This window comes from Diplotaxodon limnothrissa, linkage group LG13 (assembly GCF_057381915.1).
Source record: "Diplotaxodon limnothrissa isolate DT_005_m linkage group LG13, D_limnothrissa_male_GT1.1, whole genome shotgun sequence".
Taxonomy (NCBI): Eukaryota; Metazoa; Chordata; class Actinopteri; order Cichliformes; family Cichlidae; genus Diplotaxodon; species Diplotaxodon limnothrissa.
In genome coordinates, this window is record NC_140608.1 from 7,643,447 (window position 1) to 7,664,147 (window position 20,701).

At 40.3% G+C, this 20,701-nt stretch overlaps 1 protein-coding gene across 1 annotated transcript in view; it reads left to right on the forward strand.

The window, feature by feature from the left end:
- The first annotated feature begins 2,235 nt into the window (after positions 1 to 2,235).
- oprm1 (opioid receptor, mu 1) overlaps positions 2,236 to 20,701 on the forward strand; it is a 37,378-nt gene continuing 18,912 nt past the window's right edge. Inside the window, exon 1 of the mRNA XM_085369093.1 lies at positions 2,236 to 2,477. Within this exon, the coding sequence (XP_085225219.1) occupies positions 2,236 to 2,477 (242 nt within the window). The remainder of the gene's footprint in view (positions 2,478 to 20,701) is intronic.

Sequence of the window (20,701 nt, forward strand, 5' to 3'; positions counted from 1 at the left end):
CTGAAAGGAAACAGTTTTTATAATGTCACAACCAAACAGTGTGGAACCAAAGAAATGTAACATCATCAAGAGTCTTCATATACAACTATAACATTTGTAGCATCATAAATGATTTTCAAATATGTAAATAGGACTTGATGTTAGTTAACTTATTTAAACTTGCAAATGTGCTAATACACCAAACATATCTGCCCATGCATATGAATTTAAATCAAGTGCAGAATTATTCACTGCATTAATGATTATGTTTAAACACTTACAAACCAAAGCAGTCTTTAACTGGTCTTAGTCAGAGTGCTTTTGCTGTCTAAACATAAAAATATATATATGAACAGGATTCAGCATCTGAACCATGGACTACGGTGATTACGTCCACCATTCACCCTAAACATCACTGTGGCACTTCATTCTATCAAAACTGCGGAAATACTTGTATTATAAAAAAAACAAGTTTTCCAAGAAATTCCCACTGTTCAGCCATCAATGGAATTTTTAATCACAATCAACAAAACACTTTAGCAGGATAACAGAAGGATACTGGGTTGAGCTTGTCAGACTTAGCCAAAGTGATAAAACTGTTCTTTCACAAAAATAGCATTAATACTCCCTTTTTTAATCACTTAACACACAGATGAATTAAGCTTTCAAGTTCTTCTTACTGTGCAATTTGTGTTGATTAAAGTGTTTGCAAGTAACAATTTTACAGCAGTGACTTTGAGTACCAGTAATGATCATGTTGAAAAGCTTTACTCTGGAGCCTTTGGCACATTTGTTCAATGATCTTTTGTCATTTTTGAAGCTATGTGAAACTGTAATGAGACAAGTGGGGACATTATCTCGATTAAAATCAATTCCTATTGGATTATGCCATGCTACATTCCCCTGCTCGGCTCACATAATTAGAATAAAGCACAGAAACGGAAATCAGAAGTGAGAAGCCTCATCAAAGCGGTACATGTGCAGGCATGGGTGACTTGACACATAATCACGAGTGTTCTCTTTGTGTCCTCAGACAATGCTGTGAGCATTGTATTATCCTGCAGGTACTACAGAAGCAAAGACTATCACTGTAATGCTTCACTTTAAAACAAATGTGGTGACAGACAAAGTAAATGTCCTGCAAATTGCTGCTCATAGAAACTGATACCAAAGCTGAAGCATTTTCTGGTGGTAACAATAGCCTGTTTCTTAGCTGGTCAGTCCAGTCAGAATGAAGAAAGAAAGAAAGAACCAAGAAGAGCTGAAAAAAGGAAGGAAGAAGAGAAATAAGGGAAGAGGGATGAGAATGAAGAAGGAAAGTAAATAAAAATTAGGGAAAGAAAAATGTAATGCGTAAAATGCAGAGAAAACAGAAAGAAAGGAACGTAAAGAAAAAATACTGAAGTACTGAAGGAACAAAGATGAGCAACAAAAAAATCCCAATGACAGAACTAAAAGAAGAGGGGGGGGGGAGGGAAGTGAGGTAAGAGAAAGGAGATGTTAACGTGTAGAATGAAAAAATAAAGGAGCAGGGAAGTTAAAAGGAAGGGGAAGTGATCAAAAAGTATATAAGAAATGAAAGAAAATATATAAAATATTTTAAGAAATTATAAAAAAATGTGTTTTAAACCCAAAATGGTCAAAAGAGTGAGCAGGGGAAAAGAAAAGAAGGAAGAACGGTTGGAGCAAGGGAAGAAGGGAAAACACAACTGGGGGGTTAAAGGTGGAAAATGAGAAAAAAGAAAGAAAGAAGGAAGGAAGGAACGAAAGTAACGAGACTAAAAGGAAAGAAGGACGGAGCAAGGGGGGACTGAAGGAAGCACAACAAGGCATGCGAAAAGGGGTGGGAAGGAACGAATGAGTAGACATGTGCGAACAAAAAGGGGAATGAAAGGATAGGAAAGAGGCAGTAAGAAAAAGAGAGAGGAAAGACCCTAGAGTGAAAGAAGAAAGCGAGCGAACTAATTCATTTTCACGTCGTCGCTTCTGTCCCGTGCAGGCTCGCTGTGCTGCGCGAAGATCGTCAGAAAACTCGTTCAGGCTGCCGTTAACCCTCAAACCGTCAATACGCACGGCACATTCTTCAACACGCTGAGGTTTAACGCCACCGGCGGCCCATCCCGCGCCTTACAGGCAGAGCTGCCCCGAGCACACGACAGAGAAGCACCCAGCGGGGCATCACAGGCACCGAGTTCGCTCGACAGGCACCTGAGGGGAGGTGAAAAACGCGCCTGCGGTACGTACCGGTCGAGGACCATGGACAGCGCCGGCAACTGCTCAGAAGCGGATCAAAGGAGCCAGCTGTGCTCGTTTTATAATGGCAGCAGCTTGTGTGGGAACTTCACCGACAACACAAGCTTCGCCGAGGGGAGTAGAGGGAACAACATGGAAATCGACGCCAATCCGGTTATCATAGCGATTGCCATCACCGCTCTTTACTCCATAGTGTGCGTCGTGGGGCTGGTTGGAAACGTGCTGGTCATGTATATCATTGTCAGGTAAGGCGATTAAAAAAAAGAATGAAAAGAAAAAACTCTTACACTGGTTTGAGTGGATGTTTGTTCTCAGACTTGTTGCACACAATCAGAAATGACTTCCAACATTAATTCACGGGTGTGTGTTTTCGTCGTGTGTTTTTATGAAGCTGTGGGAAACCATGTGCTTGCGGTGTTGACAGCGCTGCAAGCACAGCTGCCGTTCGTGCGTAAAAATGCCTCCAACAACGCAGCAAATTGCTACAGCGCCAAAACCCGAGCTGAGCGAAAGGAAAGGAGGGAAAGAGAAGGGAAGAGGAGGTGTGCACAAAACACACTACTTTTCACTTTAAAACAGTGGCAGCTGACATCTCTTCATCTGTCGCTTTTAACCACGAGCAAAAATGATGTGATGCTGTGACGTGATGACAGCACGCGCCATGTAAGTCTCGTGCGAACGCACACTCCCCGTTCAATGCTGCTACCTTCTTGTGCGCAAAGGCGTCGGTGTCTTGTGTTCGAGCAAATTCAACGAAAGTCTAGAAATAGTTGGGAATGGTGTTAAAGCAAACACCTGCTAATATAAAGCCTGCAAGTGCTAAAAGTTAAACAGGTTGCCCGGCTCTGAATCCACACATTAGATGAGCAGATTTGTGGATATTTGCTTTCTAAAAACAGACATAAGCTATATGTTCAAGCATGTTCTCTGTTGCTTCTTACGTATAGATAACCAACCTCCTTGCCAAATTTCATATATCATGTTCACGTCTCACTGATACATCTATCTAAAATGCCTTCCCTTCACGGGGTCAGCTTTTATCATTTCAATCACTTGGTACAAGAAGCACAGGGTGATCATACATGTTTAGTCCTACAGACTTAAAATCCGAGGCCACTTGCCTTTTTATTGTCAGTGTAGACCAACTGGAATAATAGAAATAGTCTTAGTTTCATTGTGTTCATTGGTTCACCACTGATTAAAAAAAACTTCCACCTACTTCAGTGGACCTCACTGTCAGAAGCAGGATTTCACTGGCCTTTAATTACACATGAACCCCTGACATTTATATCAGTTAAATGCTCCCTGGTGTTGTGGATTTGTCATATATATATATATATATATATATATATATATATATATATATATATATATATATATATATATATATATATATATATATATACAGACATATACTCACATATATATCAAAATATATACTTGTATATACTTGTATGCATTTTATATATATACCTGCACTGGAGTTTTTATATAATGGAATCACTGTGATAAGCATTTAACCTACATGTTTGAAATCACAAGACCCACACATCTGGGTCAAATATTATCCACAATTATATTAATGAAGTTTGTGCCACTTGTTGTATGAGCATATGTGATTAATACTGTCTGAAATGAAGTAATTAGGATCAACAAGTAACCTTTCATTGTCTTATGGCCAACGGTGACAAGTCCAAACAGGGTTAAATAAACTTGGCCCTGCTAAGATGCACCTGGGAGCCTCTCTGCCTGTCTTCGTTGCCAGAAGGTGGTGAACCGCCCATCTTTAACCAATATGGTAAACAAACTTGGCCCGGCTGAGAGTGCACCTGGGACACTTTTTGCCCATCTCCGTTGCTCAAAGTTGTGAGAAACCTTTCCTTAACGTATATAGTCGCAAACCCCAGGCAGCAAACCTGACAAAGTTGTCAGGAGGATTCATTGTTTTGATATACAACATTCATTCAGTTTGATATCTGTAGTTTTGCTGACTTTTGGATTCGATCTGGCCATAAAACTGTCAAAGGGATCCAATTAAAAATGATAGATGCTGGGAACAGTGCTCAGAAAGTTATGGAGTAGTGCCAGAAAGTTGTGTAATGCAAGTGTTGGAGATTAAAGAAGGGACAAAGTGCAAATTGACAACTGATTGGGGAAAAGTAATGACAAATATATTACATCAATAATTGGGGGTGTTGTGTAGAGTTAGAAAATACTTATTAGTTTAAATTTAATTCGGTCACTGACCCTATGAAATGATGGGTCAGATGCCATCTTTTAAAATTTGCAACTCAACACTAGCCACTGGAATGCTATCTTATTCCAAACGAGGCTCGTTTAGGTAATAAAAAGAAGCTGGACTGGTGGAGCAGGATGAGGATGTAAAAAGCAAGAATACCTTAAGGGCTGAGGGAACAAAAACTGCTTGGCAGCCAGTGGTGAAAGTTAGGAGTGATTGCCTGCTTAATTGGTCCAGTAGAGTCATTGAAGTGTGACAGTGCAGAGAATTTGCCTTCATGCAAGTGATTGCCGAGGTGACTTCTCTGGCTATGTTGACTCCCTTCACTGCTAATAGAATATATAACACTTATAATTCTCCTCACTTGTCCACTAATTCAAGGGCAGGTGAACGCTCATGCACACATCATCCCCACACTAATTGCAGTCTAATTGCTTCCTGAAATACATCTGTTTTCCTAAAGAATGCGCACATCTATGCCGGATGTTTTTTCCTCTCTCCCTTTTTTTTCCACATCTATGCCGGATGTTTTTTCCTCTCTCCCTTTTTTTTCCACATCTGTGCCAGATGTTTCCTGCACCAAATCACTTGCAGCGAATCTTCTCCCTTCTGCCTCCATAGCAACAAACCTGAGTGAAAAACAAAGGAAGAACAATGCAAAACTGTAAAATGTCTTCTGATGTCTGGCATTTATCAGTTGGTGTGTTAAAGCCATCAACACAGACTGTATATGGTGAAGGGCATCACTTTCTCATCCTTGGCTGTTTTACCAAAGCATAATAAAAAGGAGCCCACCCAATGATCCCTGGCTCCTCTCCATAGTAATCAGAAGGCTGTAAGTCCTAATCCTGACAGGCAGCCTGGAGCCTGCACAGGCACTTCTGTGACCGAAAAAGTTTTAAGGATTTTTGCAACTTTTTGAGCAAATGAGACTTTGTGGGAATTGCAAGGACGCTAGAAAATATGTTTAATTTTCACAAAAACCACAGTCCACCAGGGTCATTAGCATTCATTATTCTCTTTGTCTTTCTCCCCTTCTCTGCATGTCTTATGCTCTTTTCTTTCTGTCAGCAGATTGAGAGTGAACTGCCATTTAGCTAATGATACACTGTGGATATTTACTTGCAAACAGAAATGTAGTTTTGAATTCTCTGTCCCCATCGAGTCGTAGTTGAAAGTAGTTTGTTGAAATTAAAAAAGAGATATCAGCTGCTGAGGGATATTTTCTCCCGCTTGCAGTCTGAATAATGATAACCTTAATGCTAAAATTTTTTATCTCTCTTTCACTCTTTATCTCTCTGTCCTCTTGCTGACTCTTATGGCCCTTCACAAAACTCTGCAAACATCTGCAAACATCTGCAAACTTCTCGCAAGCAAACAGACATTAACAGAGATCCGCACGCTCAATCGGGAATATCGATTGCGGATGAACAGAAACTGCTGGGCTCCACAAGGAGTGTGCTGCCGGCGCTGAGTGCTTCCTGTTACCATGGAAACGCAAGGAGGTGTTTTGAGCGTGATGAGTGCAAAGTGATTCCATCACCACCAAACCGAACCCCATCTATCCTCACGAGGAGCTAGACCTAGTTGGGCACATTTATCAGCTTTCAGTGTTTCCTAAACTGTAATCGATTGAACATCTGCAGGCTGACAGGCTGACCTGCATGCATCCAACCACTGCTGCTTCCTCTGTACTGCATATAGCTCCACAACAGATGGCAGAATTCTGATGGTACTCTAACACTCTAAATTCTGCATATCCCCGTTCATACAAGAGCTTCTCTCCAGTGACATGAAACATGAAGAATCTATAAAAAACTAATTGCTTGCTCATAGCTACCTGAAAAGCTAAAACAAGATAAGAAACACACACCTTGGTATGTGCTTTATTGCTGAGCAAGCAACGGTCAAAAAGATATGCTTAACAAGCATATTTTCAAAATCTAAATGGTATTACCTTTTAAATTCAGTCTGTAAAAGGCATTTTGGCCTCGCAGGCCTTATGTAAGATTTCACTTTGGTTATTCCAGAGAGATTAAATGTCTGTTTCAGAATGATTTAGACAAGTAAGTCTAGTTTTTTGTAATAAAACTCCCCTTTGTGTTAATCTTCTCTCAGCAAGAAGCACTGTAGGGAAGGGCCAAGAGGGTAATGGTCCCAAAACAACTACAGTTCAAAAGAACTACTTGATGTGTATAACCAAGACTAGCTTCATATTGACTTTATCTGAACTAAACAGATCCTGGGGGCCTTTACTTCAAGTCTACTGTAGTATGGAGAGGTGGAATAGTTAGATAATTAAGCTTTAAATGTACAGTGCTTAACAAATTTGTTAGACCATCTGTCATAAAACTGGAAAACACAAATGTTTTAGAAATCTAGGAAAAGCATGTTTAAAACGAATCATTTCATTCTTATTTATTATATAAATAACAAACTGAGTTTACATTTTTATCATCAAATTTCAGCTTCTTAGAAGTCAGAAGTTAGTCAAGCAATGCATTCAACCACTACAACTAATTTTTCTGTTCAGGAATGCAAATAAATAACTGAAATTTTTATTATGTGTTCTTTTTTGTGAAACTATGAGTTTGAAAATTCAGAGATTATTTATTATAATAATGATATTTTAGATTTTTAAAAATCCTTTCTGTTAACGAGCTTGTTCATACTGGTAGAGCTACCATTGCACCTGATGGTGGCCAAATAAATGTTATGCACTATGTTTGTGGACACAGCAGCTCCTTTAAAACAGCTGCATTTTGTGCAGAATAAAAATCTGACATTGTGTTACAGATAGTAACCAACAATTAGCAGGAAGTGGATTGTTCAGGAGGAGAATGACCTGTACCTCATTAATACCAAGTTGGTTGCTGGGTATGCATACTGAAAAAGGTGAAAAACTGCAGGAGCCCTCAAGATTGACTTGTTTTTCTCTAGATCTTAAATGTTCTCTCTGATGAGTGTCGGTAGGTTGTGGTGGCTTGGGAAGCAGACACCTTTCATGTGAATTTTTGAGCATCCTCATGCATGATAGATGTGACTTCTAAAGCCTCTTTATAAAACAGATTTGTGAGAACGTTTGATCTTCCTGTAACTTAAGCACAAAAACCACATATAAAATTTTAAGCACTTTGATCTGAAAATCTCCGTAGGGGTATTGCATATGCGTCCCAGCCTGTGGTGAACTGTACTCAGGGACACTCTAATGAGCTTGATATTTAGCTTCGTTTATCTAACCAAATATTTTTTCTCCCACTAAATGGTATGTGTTGCCTGGCTTTTTCTTCTTCTCGTTTTAGTTTATGGCTATATTTGGGCTGATGTTATATAAGAACAAATCATAATTCAGATGCTGTCAGTTGAGGCTGATTTAAGATTTACAGATTAGAGCTGCACAACTTACAATATTTATAGACTTGGTTTTTGTTTCGCTAATCTTTTTGGAATCAAATGGGAGCCGTTCTAAATCTATAAACAACCCCTTCTAGAGTTGCTCTGCAGTGCATGGATTTTTCCAGGTACAGCCATGAGATCGTAAACTGACTAAATCAACAGCAGACACTCGTAACTCCCAAAGCTACCAGCACATTTGTATTCCTCCGTGATTGTACTTGGCACATACTTCTCTTCTTCAGCCAGCATCTGAGAAATGGTGTTTCAACCTCTTTTTTGTAACAGCTGGACATGCAGCAATCATGTTATATGGCTTTGATTGCTGATAACCAATGACAACGGAACATCTTGATAATTGCCTCTTGCATGCAATTACCTTGTTTGCCTTTGAGTACAAACTCACCTAGAACAAAATGAGTGAAGACAAATTTATTTATGGAGTAACATTCATCCTTGGCAACAATAAAACTATCAGCTGCAAATGAAGAGTGATTGTTTGACTCGTGCATTTACGAGACGCCGTCTGAACCTCAGTGATCATTGCTATAATCGGTGAGCAGGAGACTGACAGCACAGCATGAACCTCTGAGAGACACAAATTCAGCTTGCTGCGTCATGCTAAATTTGTGTATGTGCGCACAACAGGGTGGTACAGAGTCTAATATCTTGCTAAGGAGACAATTGTGGGTAGAGCATGCAGAGAAGTAATTAGCCTGTCCTTCCTGTGTGTGTGTCTGTGAGTGATGAGTTCCCAAACACCACTGGACACTGCTGGAGAATTAGAGCTCTGTCAGTCTGCTTCCAGGAGCAGGTGTTCTGTTGAATTTAAAGACCGAACGAAACGAAGAAGTTAGACGACAACGGCGAGCGCTTCACCAGACTGTGGAGAAAGCAAAATGGGGTTTTGTTGAGTAACGTAATGACAGGCTCTTACTGTAAACACTGAGAGGATGAAGGAATGATGATTAATTAAGAGGAAACAAAAGACTGATTTTGCGTCTTTCTGTACTCGATGATTGATGGGAGCTCTTGGCTCTTTTGTCCATCTGTCATTTCTAAAGTGACTCACTCTCTTACCCTAACTCTGCTCTTTATACTCTATGACAGGTGCTGTAAAACACGTCTCTTTTCATCAAGGCTGACTTTTTAATGAGATTGGAAGGATCTGTTCTTCTGTAGCTCTTTATCTTTTTACTTTTTAAAAAGTATGACGTGCCTTTAAATTCATTTATTGCCACAACTCACAAAAAGATAAGCAAGTAAACAAAGCAAAGAGGGCATGCGATGACCTCATCTGAAGTGGAATTCATCACAGGTTGACAGTTGACAAATATTTTCACAGCTCTGTCGCACTTCCTGATAGAGGTCAAGTACTTCACGTAAAGCAGAAGGTCCGCTTTACATTTAAAAGGTTGTTTCTAAAGGACAGACTTGGGATTTTATTTTATCTATTTCCATATTTGTTATTTCTCAGGATGGAAACACATTACCAGAGTGACTCACATTGAAGTGCATAGAAATGGTAAAAACCATGAGCAGGGCACAATACAGACGTTTTTGAATACACGCAGTTTGTGTGATTTATGTCATTGTGGTCCAGATAACCATATTTGGAGATTGTCTGAAGTGTTTTGCAAACTAAATGCAAGCATACCCAACTAGGCCAAGTTCTCATTGTGGTTTTGATCACAAGATGGACAATATTTTCCTAACACATGAATTTAATGTCTGCAAATACCTGTCAGAGCTGCCAAATTTCAGCTCAGCTATAATTTGATAACAGCTTTAACTGTTCTAATAAACTTATGTCGTTTTCTGTTGCACCCATATTGGATAGTTTCCATTCCTGATGCCATATTTTACAGGCTAATTAAGCGCTTGCATTAAATTAGTTTAATTAAATTCTTGGCTTCAATGCTTTAAAAAACAAACTAATTTAATAAAAGTAGTTTTAATGACATGGTAGTGACACATTATTTAAAATGTTAACATTATATTTTGCTGACAGGACAAAGACTGAAGTGCTTACAGATTTCAAGCTAATGATACAAAGTATAACATTAATTACAGTATTTTAGCCTAAGTGTTGCACATGTTCATGATTTTACAATAGTTTTCGTTTACTTATCTTTTCAGTGAGAGTTGTTAGGTTAGACAGTGAATTATCATTAATATGAATTGATGTCTACACCAGCATAACATCTTATTTCAGCAGCACAAAAACTTGCCTCCTGTTATGTCAGAAAACCTTCCAAGAAGACAGAGAAAAGGTACATGTTTTATGACTTAGTTTAGATTGCACATATATCTTATTTTATTTTACCTTGAGATTAATTATATACTTTTGCATTGCATTTTATTACATTTCAATATGGCACATACATACAATCAAAGGGTTTAGTTGTTTGTTTTTTGACAGCTGTTGCATGAAGTTAAACTTAAAAACACCGCAAGTTCTAAAATGGAAACCAGTGAGTGGTTCTCCTCTTTTGAATATTTGTTATTACTCATTAAGAAAGCAAAACTATCTCTTATTCAATTATTGATTGATGGAACAATCAATAGATTACTCGATTACTAAAATAGCTGCAGCCCTAATATATATTGCCAAAAGTATTCACTCATCTTCCTTCGCATGCATGTGAACTCGAGTGGCATCCCATTCTTAATCCATAGGTTTTAACATGATGTTTGCCCACCCTTTGCAGCTATAGGAGCTTTAGCTCTTCTGGGATGGAATGGCTTTCCAGAAGTTCATTTGTGAGGTCAGACAGGCACACAGTTTCTGCAGTCATTCATCCCAAAGGTGTTCTCTCAGGTTGAGGTCAGGACTCTGTGTAGGCTCTTCAAGTTCTTCCACACCAATCCCCCTCTTCTATATCCTTATCGAACTTGCTTTTTGTTCTGGCGTGCAGTCATGTTGAAACAAGAAAGAGCAATCCCCAAACTGTTCCCAGAAAGCTGCAAGCACAAAATTGTCCAAAATGTATCGATATGCTCCTGTCACTGGAAATGAGGGGCAAGTCGGACTCCTGAAAAGCAAACCCACACCATAATCTCCCCTCCACCAAACTTTACACTTGGAACACAGCAGTCAGACAAGTGCTAGTAGCTCTTCTTCTTGTTCAACATGTAAGCATAGACTAAAACACTTGTAGGTGTATACAGCTCCCTCAGATCTGGACGAATTGTAGACTCAGTACCAGAGATGGGCAGTAACGCGTTACAAGTAATGCGTTACTGTAATCTGATTACTCCCCCCCCCCCCAATAACGAGTAAAGTAAGGGATTACTATTGCAAAAACTGTAATTAGATTACTGTTACTCTCCCGTAAGCACGCTGCGTTACTGCGTTGCTAAAACCGTGATTTTTTGCGAGAGTGTCTCATGACAATGACGTAAGCGAGTGCGACGTTCGTGACAACAGCTGTGTTCAGATCAACAAAGGATAATATATCGAGTGCAGAGAGAGTATGAGCTTGCAGCGTTTAAAGTGTGGAAGTACTTTATGCTTGGGAAGAAAACTTCTTTTTACAGCAAAAAATCCCTAAACTTCCGAGCAAGCACCAAGTGCGCTACGACGTAATAGGAAATTCACAGAGAAACTCGCGGATTCTTCCACTGACCGCCGCAGCACACCTGCACCAGGGCAAACCTCCGCCTACCCCACTCCTGCTTTACAGGTGAAACTAGAGCAACAGGACCGCTAGTCTTTGATTTGTTTTCTGCTGTGTTTCACTTACATTTATTTGAAAAACTGAGTGTAAACACAAAAAATATTTTATTTTATGTGCTGGAATGTGCACAAAATAGGTTTAAATGTTAAACAAATTTCTTCCAGTCAGAGAATGTTACATATAATTTAATGTTTGCGTGATGCATAAAGTTAAAAGATTAAAACTAATAAAACAAGTTTTAAAAAGAGACTTTTCCATTTGATTACATTTTGTATGATGGATTATGCAGAAAACGTAGAATTGGGCTGAAAGATCTATCGCTTTATCACCTATTCAGGTTGAAAATTGTGTTTTTAAAAAGTAACTAGGTAACTAAGTAATTAATTACTTTTGAAAATAAGTAATCAGTAAAGTAATGGGATTACTTTTTGGGGGAAATAATCAGTAATTAGTTATAGATTACTTTTTTAAAATAACTTAACCAACACTGCTCAGTACACACACAGTACCTCATCTAGGATACTGAATAACACAAGTACCTTTGTGTTTCAGGATTTCAGTATCAAACGGTATTAGAAAGGTGTCCTTCAGTATGACGTCTAGTGATGTCTCTAGTGAGGGAGATAGTCTTTGTTTGCTAATCTTTGCTGTTAGCTTTCTTTTTGTGCAAAACACTTGCTTTGAATAACCATATAATTAAACTTATTGATCTTAATCACCGCTATTACTAAGAGCAAAATCCCTGTGTGTGTGTGTGTGTGTGTGTGTGTGCATGTGATACCATTATCCTTTGCACACTGGCTTCAAGAAAGACTGCTGTATAATGGGAACAGTAACAATGGAGTATAGATGGATGTCTTAATCTTTATACAAATTAGTCGTGGGGTTGAGGTGATAAAATGCTATAATGTCTCTTATTACTGTTCAAAGCATTCGCCCAAACAATCATATTTTTTTATTGAACTGAACAACTGGCAGGAGGGACATGCCCAGTTGAAACCGTACTTAAGGTGACATAAAAAAAAAAAGTGACCAGGGTGCTTATTCAGACATGAAGCCTACACATGTTCACATGCCGTCACATTAATGGAAAGGAGTGCGTGTCTAAAAGAAGATAAAAGGCACAGCAGTTCTATCCTCATCACCATTTTTCTCTGATTGTTCATGGATATCGATCTCCTCGTATCACACTGCAGTCAGGTCAGAAGCATTCTGTTGATAGGTGCTTTTATTAAATGTTTCCATAACTGAGCATGTGTACAGAAGAGAAACTGTTGCCATCAGTGTGGTAAGATAAAAATATGTGCCAGAACATTTAAATATGAAAATATAGAATTATACTTTTTGAAGGAAAAAAAATCTCTAGGGATGTTTAACACCCTACAGTGGTGTGTTTGATGTAGAAAAGCCTGAAACTCCAGCTTGGTACTGAGTTCATTAATTTAGTTGAATATTATTTAAAATGCTGATTTTGTAGTCTTTTGTAGTCTTGACTTTACAGGCTTTACAGTATTATAACAAAATAAAAACCTTCCTCTCGACACTCTTGAGAGGAAGGTTTTAGCTGCGAGACAGTTAAGCAATATTTACAAAATGAAAAGCAAAAGACTTCTCAAATGGCTTGTGTGGGGTGGAATTGGAAAAGCAGAAAATACACAGAAATGGAATACTTCTATTATTTCAGTCATTAAAAAATAAATCGCACATAACTCCTGCAGCTTGTAAAATCATAAGTGCTTAAGTGGAGCAGCAGTTATCATTTTAGAATATAGGAAAGATGTTTTGTGTGAGTTGTCATGTGTATGTGTCACTGGCAGCCTGTGAGCATTGACCCTCAGCTTGAGCAGAGGCACATCTGTCACAACAATGTCCATCTGTCACAGTGTGACCACCACGGCACACTTGCTGAGCTGTTTACTGTTTACTCCCTCAGTAAATGTGTAATTATTCATCTTTTCTATTTGTGTATGTGTGTGTGTGTGTGTGTGTGTGTGTGTGTGTGTGTGTGTGTGTGTGTGTGTGTGTGTGTGTGTGTGTATGTTTGTGTTTACACATCTGTTTCCCTGTGTACACGTGAGTACCTGCATACGTTGCTTGACAGCTCAGGAAATCTTCATGCTAAATCATGGCTTCTTCAGTCCATTTCAGGGAGAACTGTGCCTCTATTTTGTATAACAATCCACACACATACACAAAGTTTATGAGCGTTAACAGTAGTTTCAAAGTTTACATGTCACTGGTAAGTTTAATGCAGTGGGAATAGGAAAGTTTTAGCTGAAGAACAGGATTAAGGGGCATTAATTCATTTAAGCTCCATGTGTGTACTTTACTGATACTAAAACATACTGTGGGCGATCGTGGCTCAAAGAGTTGGCAGTTCATCTTGCCAACTCTTCGGACACAACGAGCGAGACTGTCCGAGCCCTCGGACAGTCTCGCTCGTTGTGTCCTTGGGCAAGACACTTCACCTGCCGCCTACTGGTGTTGGCCAGAGGGGCCGATGGTGCGTTATGGCAGCCTCACTTCTGTCAGTCTGCCCAGGACAGCTGTGGCTACAACTGTAGCTCGCCTCCACCAGTGTGTGAATGTGAGAGTGAATGAATAGTGGCATTGTAAAGCGCTTTGGCTCTAATCAAATCAAATCACTTTTATTGTCACATCACATGTGCAGGTACATTGGTACAGCACATGCGAGTGAAATTCTTGTGTGCGAGCTTCACGAGCAACAGAGTTGTGCAAAATACAATAACATAAACAGGCAAAATATACGAATGGCTAAATCTGAAACTAATAAATATATGTACAATATATAATAGTTTAAGCAAAAAAATTTTTTTCTGGATGTGTATACTAAATGTTTTTCTACGTGTGTGTGTGTGTGTGTGTGTGTGTGTGTGTGTGTGTGTGTGTATACACATATTTTACAAATTAAATAGAGTCAACAATAAATAAAATATATAAAAATATACAGAGTGAGACATGTGCAGAACAGAGGCGTTACTGTACAGTATGTAGTGCATAATGTTGAAGTTCCAGTAGTGAAGCTGAGGTGTCTATGACGTGTTCAGCAGTCTGATGGCCTGATGGAAAAAGCTGTCTCTCAGTCTGCTGGTACGGGACCGGATGCTGCAGAACCTCCTTCCTGATGGAAGTAGTCTGAACAGTTTATGGCTGGGGTGACTGGAGTCCTTGATGATCCTCCCCGCTTTCCTCAGGCAGCGCTTCCTGTAGATGTCTTGGAGGGAGGGAAGCTCACCTCCAATTATCCGTTCAGAGCACCACACTACTCGCTGGAGAGCTTTGCGGTTGTAGGCGGTGCTGTTGCCATACCAGGTGGTGATGCATCCAGTGAGGATGCTCTCAATGGCACAGTGATAGAAGGTCCTGAGGATGTGGGGGTTCATGCCGAATCTTTTCAGTCTCCTGAGAAAGAAGAGGCGCTGCTGCGCCTTCTTCACTGTTTTGTTTGTGTGTACTGACCACGTAAGATCCTCAGCCAGGTGTACGCCAAGGAACCGGAAGCTGCTCACTCTCTCCACAGCAGCGCCGTTGATGGTGATGGGGGTGTGTACTTCTCTGCACCTCCGGAAGTCCACTATCAACTCCTTTGTCTTTGCGACGTTGAGGGTGAGATGGTTGTCTTGACACCAGTGGGTCAGGGCGCTGACCTCCTCCCTGTAAGCCGTCTCATCATCGTTGGTGATAAGACCCACCACTGTAGTGTCGTCCGCAAACTTCACAATGATGTTGGAGTTGTTAGTGGCTGTGCAGTCGTAGGTGTAGAGTGAGTACAGGAGAGGGCTCAGTACCCACCCCTGTGGAGCACCAGTGTTCAGTGTGACGGGGGATGAGGTGATGCTGCCCAGTCTGACCACTTGGCGTCTGTCAGACAGGAAGCTAAGGATCCAGCTGCAGAGGGAGCTGCTCAGTCCTAGATCCTGCAGTTTCCTGTCCAGCTTCGAGGGAACGATGGTATTGAATGCTGAGCTGTAATCTACAAACAGCATCCTCACATACGTGTCTCTCTTCTCCAGGTGTGACAGGGCAATATGTAGTGTCAGGGCTATGGCATCATCAGTGGACCTGTTGCGAACTGTAGAGGGCCCCGAAAAGCGCTATATAAATGCAATCCATTATTATTATTATTACCTGTTGTCTTGGTATTTTTGGCTGTGAGAGCAGCACCCTCTGATTTTACTCTCGTCACCCTGTCCTTTTGTGCATATCACTGCTACTTGGCACCATCACCGAACTTTCAGACACGACTCCCTACTTGTCTTTGTGATGACTCTGGTAAAATAGAGCCCTGTGTAATAAACCTATTAACGATTAAATGCCATTTTTCTTTCTTATAAACACACACACAAAATCCCAGTAAAATCATTTCAGATAGTCGCTTCAGTATTATCATCGATTTATCACCCATTGGGAGTTTCTATGACGACTAATGGTGAAAGGTGAAAGTGTTTAATTAAGCGGCTGGCTCAGACACAAAAGCGCTGTTTGATGGTAGAAAATTCATGAATCTCTCACTGCATGTTTGTGTTGAATCCCACTGTTTCAGGCTGCGACGAGAATGTGTTATCAGCTATTCAAAGTGGTTCCTTGGGAGTGCTTCATATTTCTTTATGTGCTTTCATTCCATGCTTTTCTTATTCTCCTTTTTAGTCAAGGTTACGCTGTTGTCAGGATTTGTTGATGCATATTTATTCTATTTATCAAGACTCCTATTTAGTATCATCAAGTGTCATATTTGGGCTATGAATTAAATCTGTATAGATGGAAAGGATCAATGAGAAGGTGCTTTGGGTATTTAGATTTTTTAAATTCCCATTTTCCACAAGTACTTTTGATTTGTTGGTAAAGGCCCCTGTCGTTTCACTCCCAGCCACTAACACCTTTATTTTCAGTTACCTCTGTGTTTCTACCGCCTACTGTACAACTGCTGCTTCCTTCCTTATTACTAATCCTCAGTATATACAACCAAACATATTACATTTGTCAAAGATCATTGTTCTCCTGCTAGTTTTTCAAGGTCATGCACGCTGAACATTTAATAACATATTTCACCATTTTCTCATTTTGAGGCTGTTAGCTGTTCTGTATTTGATTTCTTTGTGTAATTTCTAAAACAGAAATGACTGTTTGTCAACATGCAATCGCCAACCAATGCAGAAGTTCCAAAAACTCCAGTTCCTCTGGAGGCAATTATTAAAAGTCACAGAACAGCTGTGTTTGTGTTGTTGGTGCCTTTTGGAACATGTTTAATACAATTATGTGATGAATATTATCAGTATTTTGGCTTAGAGTGTCTAAGAAGTTTCAGCTTCAGTTTTGGTGAGTGAAATTATAGTATTTTATTTGTGTATTATTAAGCACTAATGAGTAGATTTGTGCATCTTTGAATGGCAGCCATAGAATTTATAGAGACCGCTTGCCAATTAACTTCTGCTGGGGTTCTGTGTGGTATCTGCACAGAGACCTCAGATGCTGTGTCTGCAATCTGCTGGAGCAACTATTCTAGTTTCTAGCTTCCAATGTTCCTGTTACCACTGGGAATACTTTGAATTATACTTTCCACCTCTGATCCAGTTGTTTCTTTGGCCCCTGGTACCTCTCTATTTTCTCATGCGCCTTCCTCTTGATGTTGCTGATCACTGAAATCGCTACATCTATCATAGTGCGGTCTTCTGGGTTGTTTTCAGCTACCACTTTGTCTGGTTAGTTGGCCAACAGCTGCTTGTCTGTCTGGAACTAGAAAACCTACAAAGACTTAGGTCTGTTGTTCTTAACCATCAGGACCCGGAGACTTCTGGTCCATATGCAGCACAAACGTTCCTATACACTATCCCAGCCACTTGGTTGTGCTTCTCAGTGTACACTGTCCCAGCTTGCATCTTACATCTCTCTACTTGGATGGTCTTCGGGACATCTTTGCACAGTTTGCAACTTGGGTCCTGCCTGTATGGATCTGGTGCTTTAGGCCTGTTCTTGTGCTTCAATGATTAAGGTATTTTCTAGACGATTTCTTGACATCAGCCACTTCCTCTGGCAGGTTCCTGATATATTTATGGATGCGTTTCATCCTGGACTGTGGCTCTGACACCCACTAATGCATGCTCAGAGTGCAGGACTTTACATGGAGACCTCTGTCCATTGTGAGATTGTGTGTTTTTACATCACTGGCATCTGTCTCATCTTGTGGCCATCTTATTTTTCCAGGTTGTTTTCTGATAACCAGTACAATTTATGTATTGATGGCTTGGATCGTATTCCATCCGGTTGGCTTCTCACAACCTAACTTGCACATCTTTATCATGGTTCCCTCTGACTTGTGAGATTACCAGCTGTCCTATACATCTACTACTCTACCTTCTGGTAGCTCCACAACTTTAGTCTGGATCACCTTGGCTTTATTTGCAGCCATTCATTCACACTTATCCAGTCTGAATAAGACAAATTTTCTCTTTTTTGTGCAGTCATCTCAATGCACACAAAAAGCATTTGAAAATGAAATGTGAAAAGGGAGCAGCTGCTAAAGCCAGTGTTCATTAAAGGGACGCAGGAAAAATACATTTCTGTATTTTTTTCTTTTTTCAATGCCATGTTCCAGTTTGTATTCATTACACATCTTATAGCTGTTACTGTTGGGATCTTCCAGGCAGCTCACGCATAAAAAAAAATGTATAAGGCTAACACTGAGGTGATCTTTAACACTTCCTTGGGCTTTGTGACTCTGAAGATGAATTATTGCATAGTGAAACTCTGTGCAAGCTGTGGATTCAGCAGTTTTAATACATTTTTCATCAAGGTTACTACATCAGGTGTTTCATAGATCATAACTAACTTCATCTTTAATGATACACCTTACATGACACTGGTTTCTTTTTATAGTCACATTAAATAAAACTTGCATGATTCTCCTGCAAGCCAAATTAAAAAGAACACTTAAACGCTTGATCCCCAAAGAAATGTTAGCTCTGGAGAATTTATATGGCAAAAACTCTGCCCATTATGTCAAACAGGCACATTTTAAATGTTTGTATTGTATTAAAGAGGGGAAGAACAGTACTAACCAGTGTGCTAATGTAATTACTTGAGCTATTTCAGAAGCTTATTTGAGCTGACGTGTAATTGATAAATGCTGTGATGAAGTGCTGTGAGTAATTTAAAGGATAATTCCAATTTATTTCCCATTAATGTGGTTATTAGGCCATTATATCCAGCCGTCACTGCATTCTCTGCCCCTGCTATAGAAACAAAGAGTCAACATGGCATATATCAGAGCAACTAATGCAAGTTCCCTGCAGCTTTCAGTAAAAAGCTTCAGGGAAAATTCCCTCTCGTGCAGGCAGCTGGCAACTATATTAAGCATACCTACTGGATGCAGTTTCACTCTGCATATGCACTCACTCGCTGCTACATTAGGTACTTTTTCAACTCTTTGTTCACATAAATGTCTGATCAGTAAATCATACAGCAGTAACTCAATAGCCAGAGGTCATAGGAGAATGGCCAGACTGCTTGAAGCTGATAGAAAGGCAACAGTAACTCAAGCAACCACTTGTTACAACCAAGGTATGCATATGTGCATTTCTGAATCTTGAAGGAGATGTGCCACAGTAGCAGAAGACCATACTGGATGCTAGTCCTATAAGTTAAGATCAGGAAACTGAGGCTACAATTTAAACACAGTCACCAAAGTCTAAGGAGCTTGGAAAGAAAAGCGTCTGGACTTCTTTGAGTTGCTTGAAGACGTTTCACCTCTCATCCGAGAAGCTTCTTCAGTTCTAAGGGTCAAATGGTGGAGAGTCCCGGATTTAAACCCAGTGGGAGTTTCCCCCCAAAGAGGGACAAAGGACCCCTGATGATCCTCTACCTAATCACATGAGCCAAGGTGTGAAAGTGGGTGTAGGTCACAATCAGCCAGAGTTTCGGGTGAGCTCATTGTGAAACCTGGCCCCACCCTATCATGTGATTTCTTGAGGTCAGATGGCCCAGGATGTGAGTGGGCGTTAAGGCGTCTGGGAAGGGATCTCCAAACTGGATTATAGATGGCAGAGAGTTGGTGTCATAAACCACCGCCTGTTCAAAGATGGTCGCTCACAGTGGACATAGATGGCTTCTTTCACTCCTCTTTCAAACCATCTGTCCTCTCTGTCCAAAATGTGAACATTGGCATCCTCGAAAGAGTGTCCTTTATCCTTAAGATGCAGATGGACTGCTGAGTCTTGTCCTGTGGAGGTGGCTCTTCTATGTTGTGCCATGCGCTTGTGAAGTGGCTGTTTGGTCTCTCCAATGTAGAGGTCTGAGCATTCCTCGCTGCACTGTACCGCATACACCACATTGTTAAGTTTGTGTTTTGGCGTTTTGTCTTTCGGGTGAACCAGTTTCTGTCTGAGTGTGTTGCTGGGTCTGAAATGATCCGGGATGTCATGCTTGGAGAAAACCCTCCTGAGTTTCTCTGATACACCGGCTACATAGGGGATGACAATGTTGTTGCGTCTGTCTTTCTTATCCTCCCTCGCTGGTGTCTGATCTTCTTTTCTGTGCATCTTTGCTGACGTTATATACGCCCAATTAGGATAACCGCATGTTTTAAGTGCTTCCTTTACATGTGTGTGTTCCTTCTTTTTCCCTTCAGGCTTAGAGGGAACATGTTCTGCCCGGTGGTGTAGGGTCCTAATCACTCCAAGTTTGTGTTCCAGAGGGTGATGGGAGTGAAAGAAGCTTCTCGGATGAGAGGTGAAACGTCTTCAAGCAACTTAAAGAAGTCCAGACGCTTTTCTTTCCAAGCTCCTTAGACTACGATGATCTGGATGACTGAGAGCCTTCACAGACACAGTCACCAGTTGGACAATATAAGGCTGGAAAAATGCTGCATTTTTGGATGAGTCTCAATTTGTGCTGCAACATCAGTGGTCTTGGTGGTGTAATGATGTTGGGGAAGTGGGGTATGTTATTGGTACACTTTGGTTCCCTTAGTGTGAAAGATGGATTTGATAGTTCCCTGATGTAGTGGTTTATACAGCTGCTTAACAAGTAAGAGCTCCCTGGTTCCGCCCTGGAAGGAAACACAAATCCCTTTGGGGTTGTGTCAAGAAGGACATCAAACGTAAAAAGCTGCCAAATCAAATATGCAGAGTGAAATGTCCAA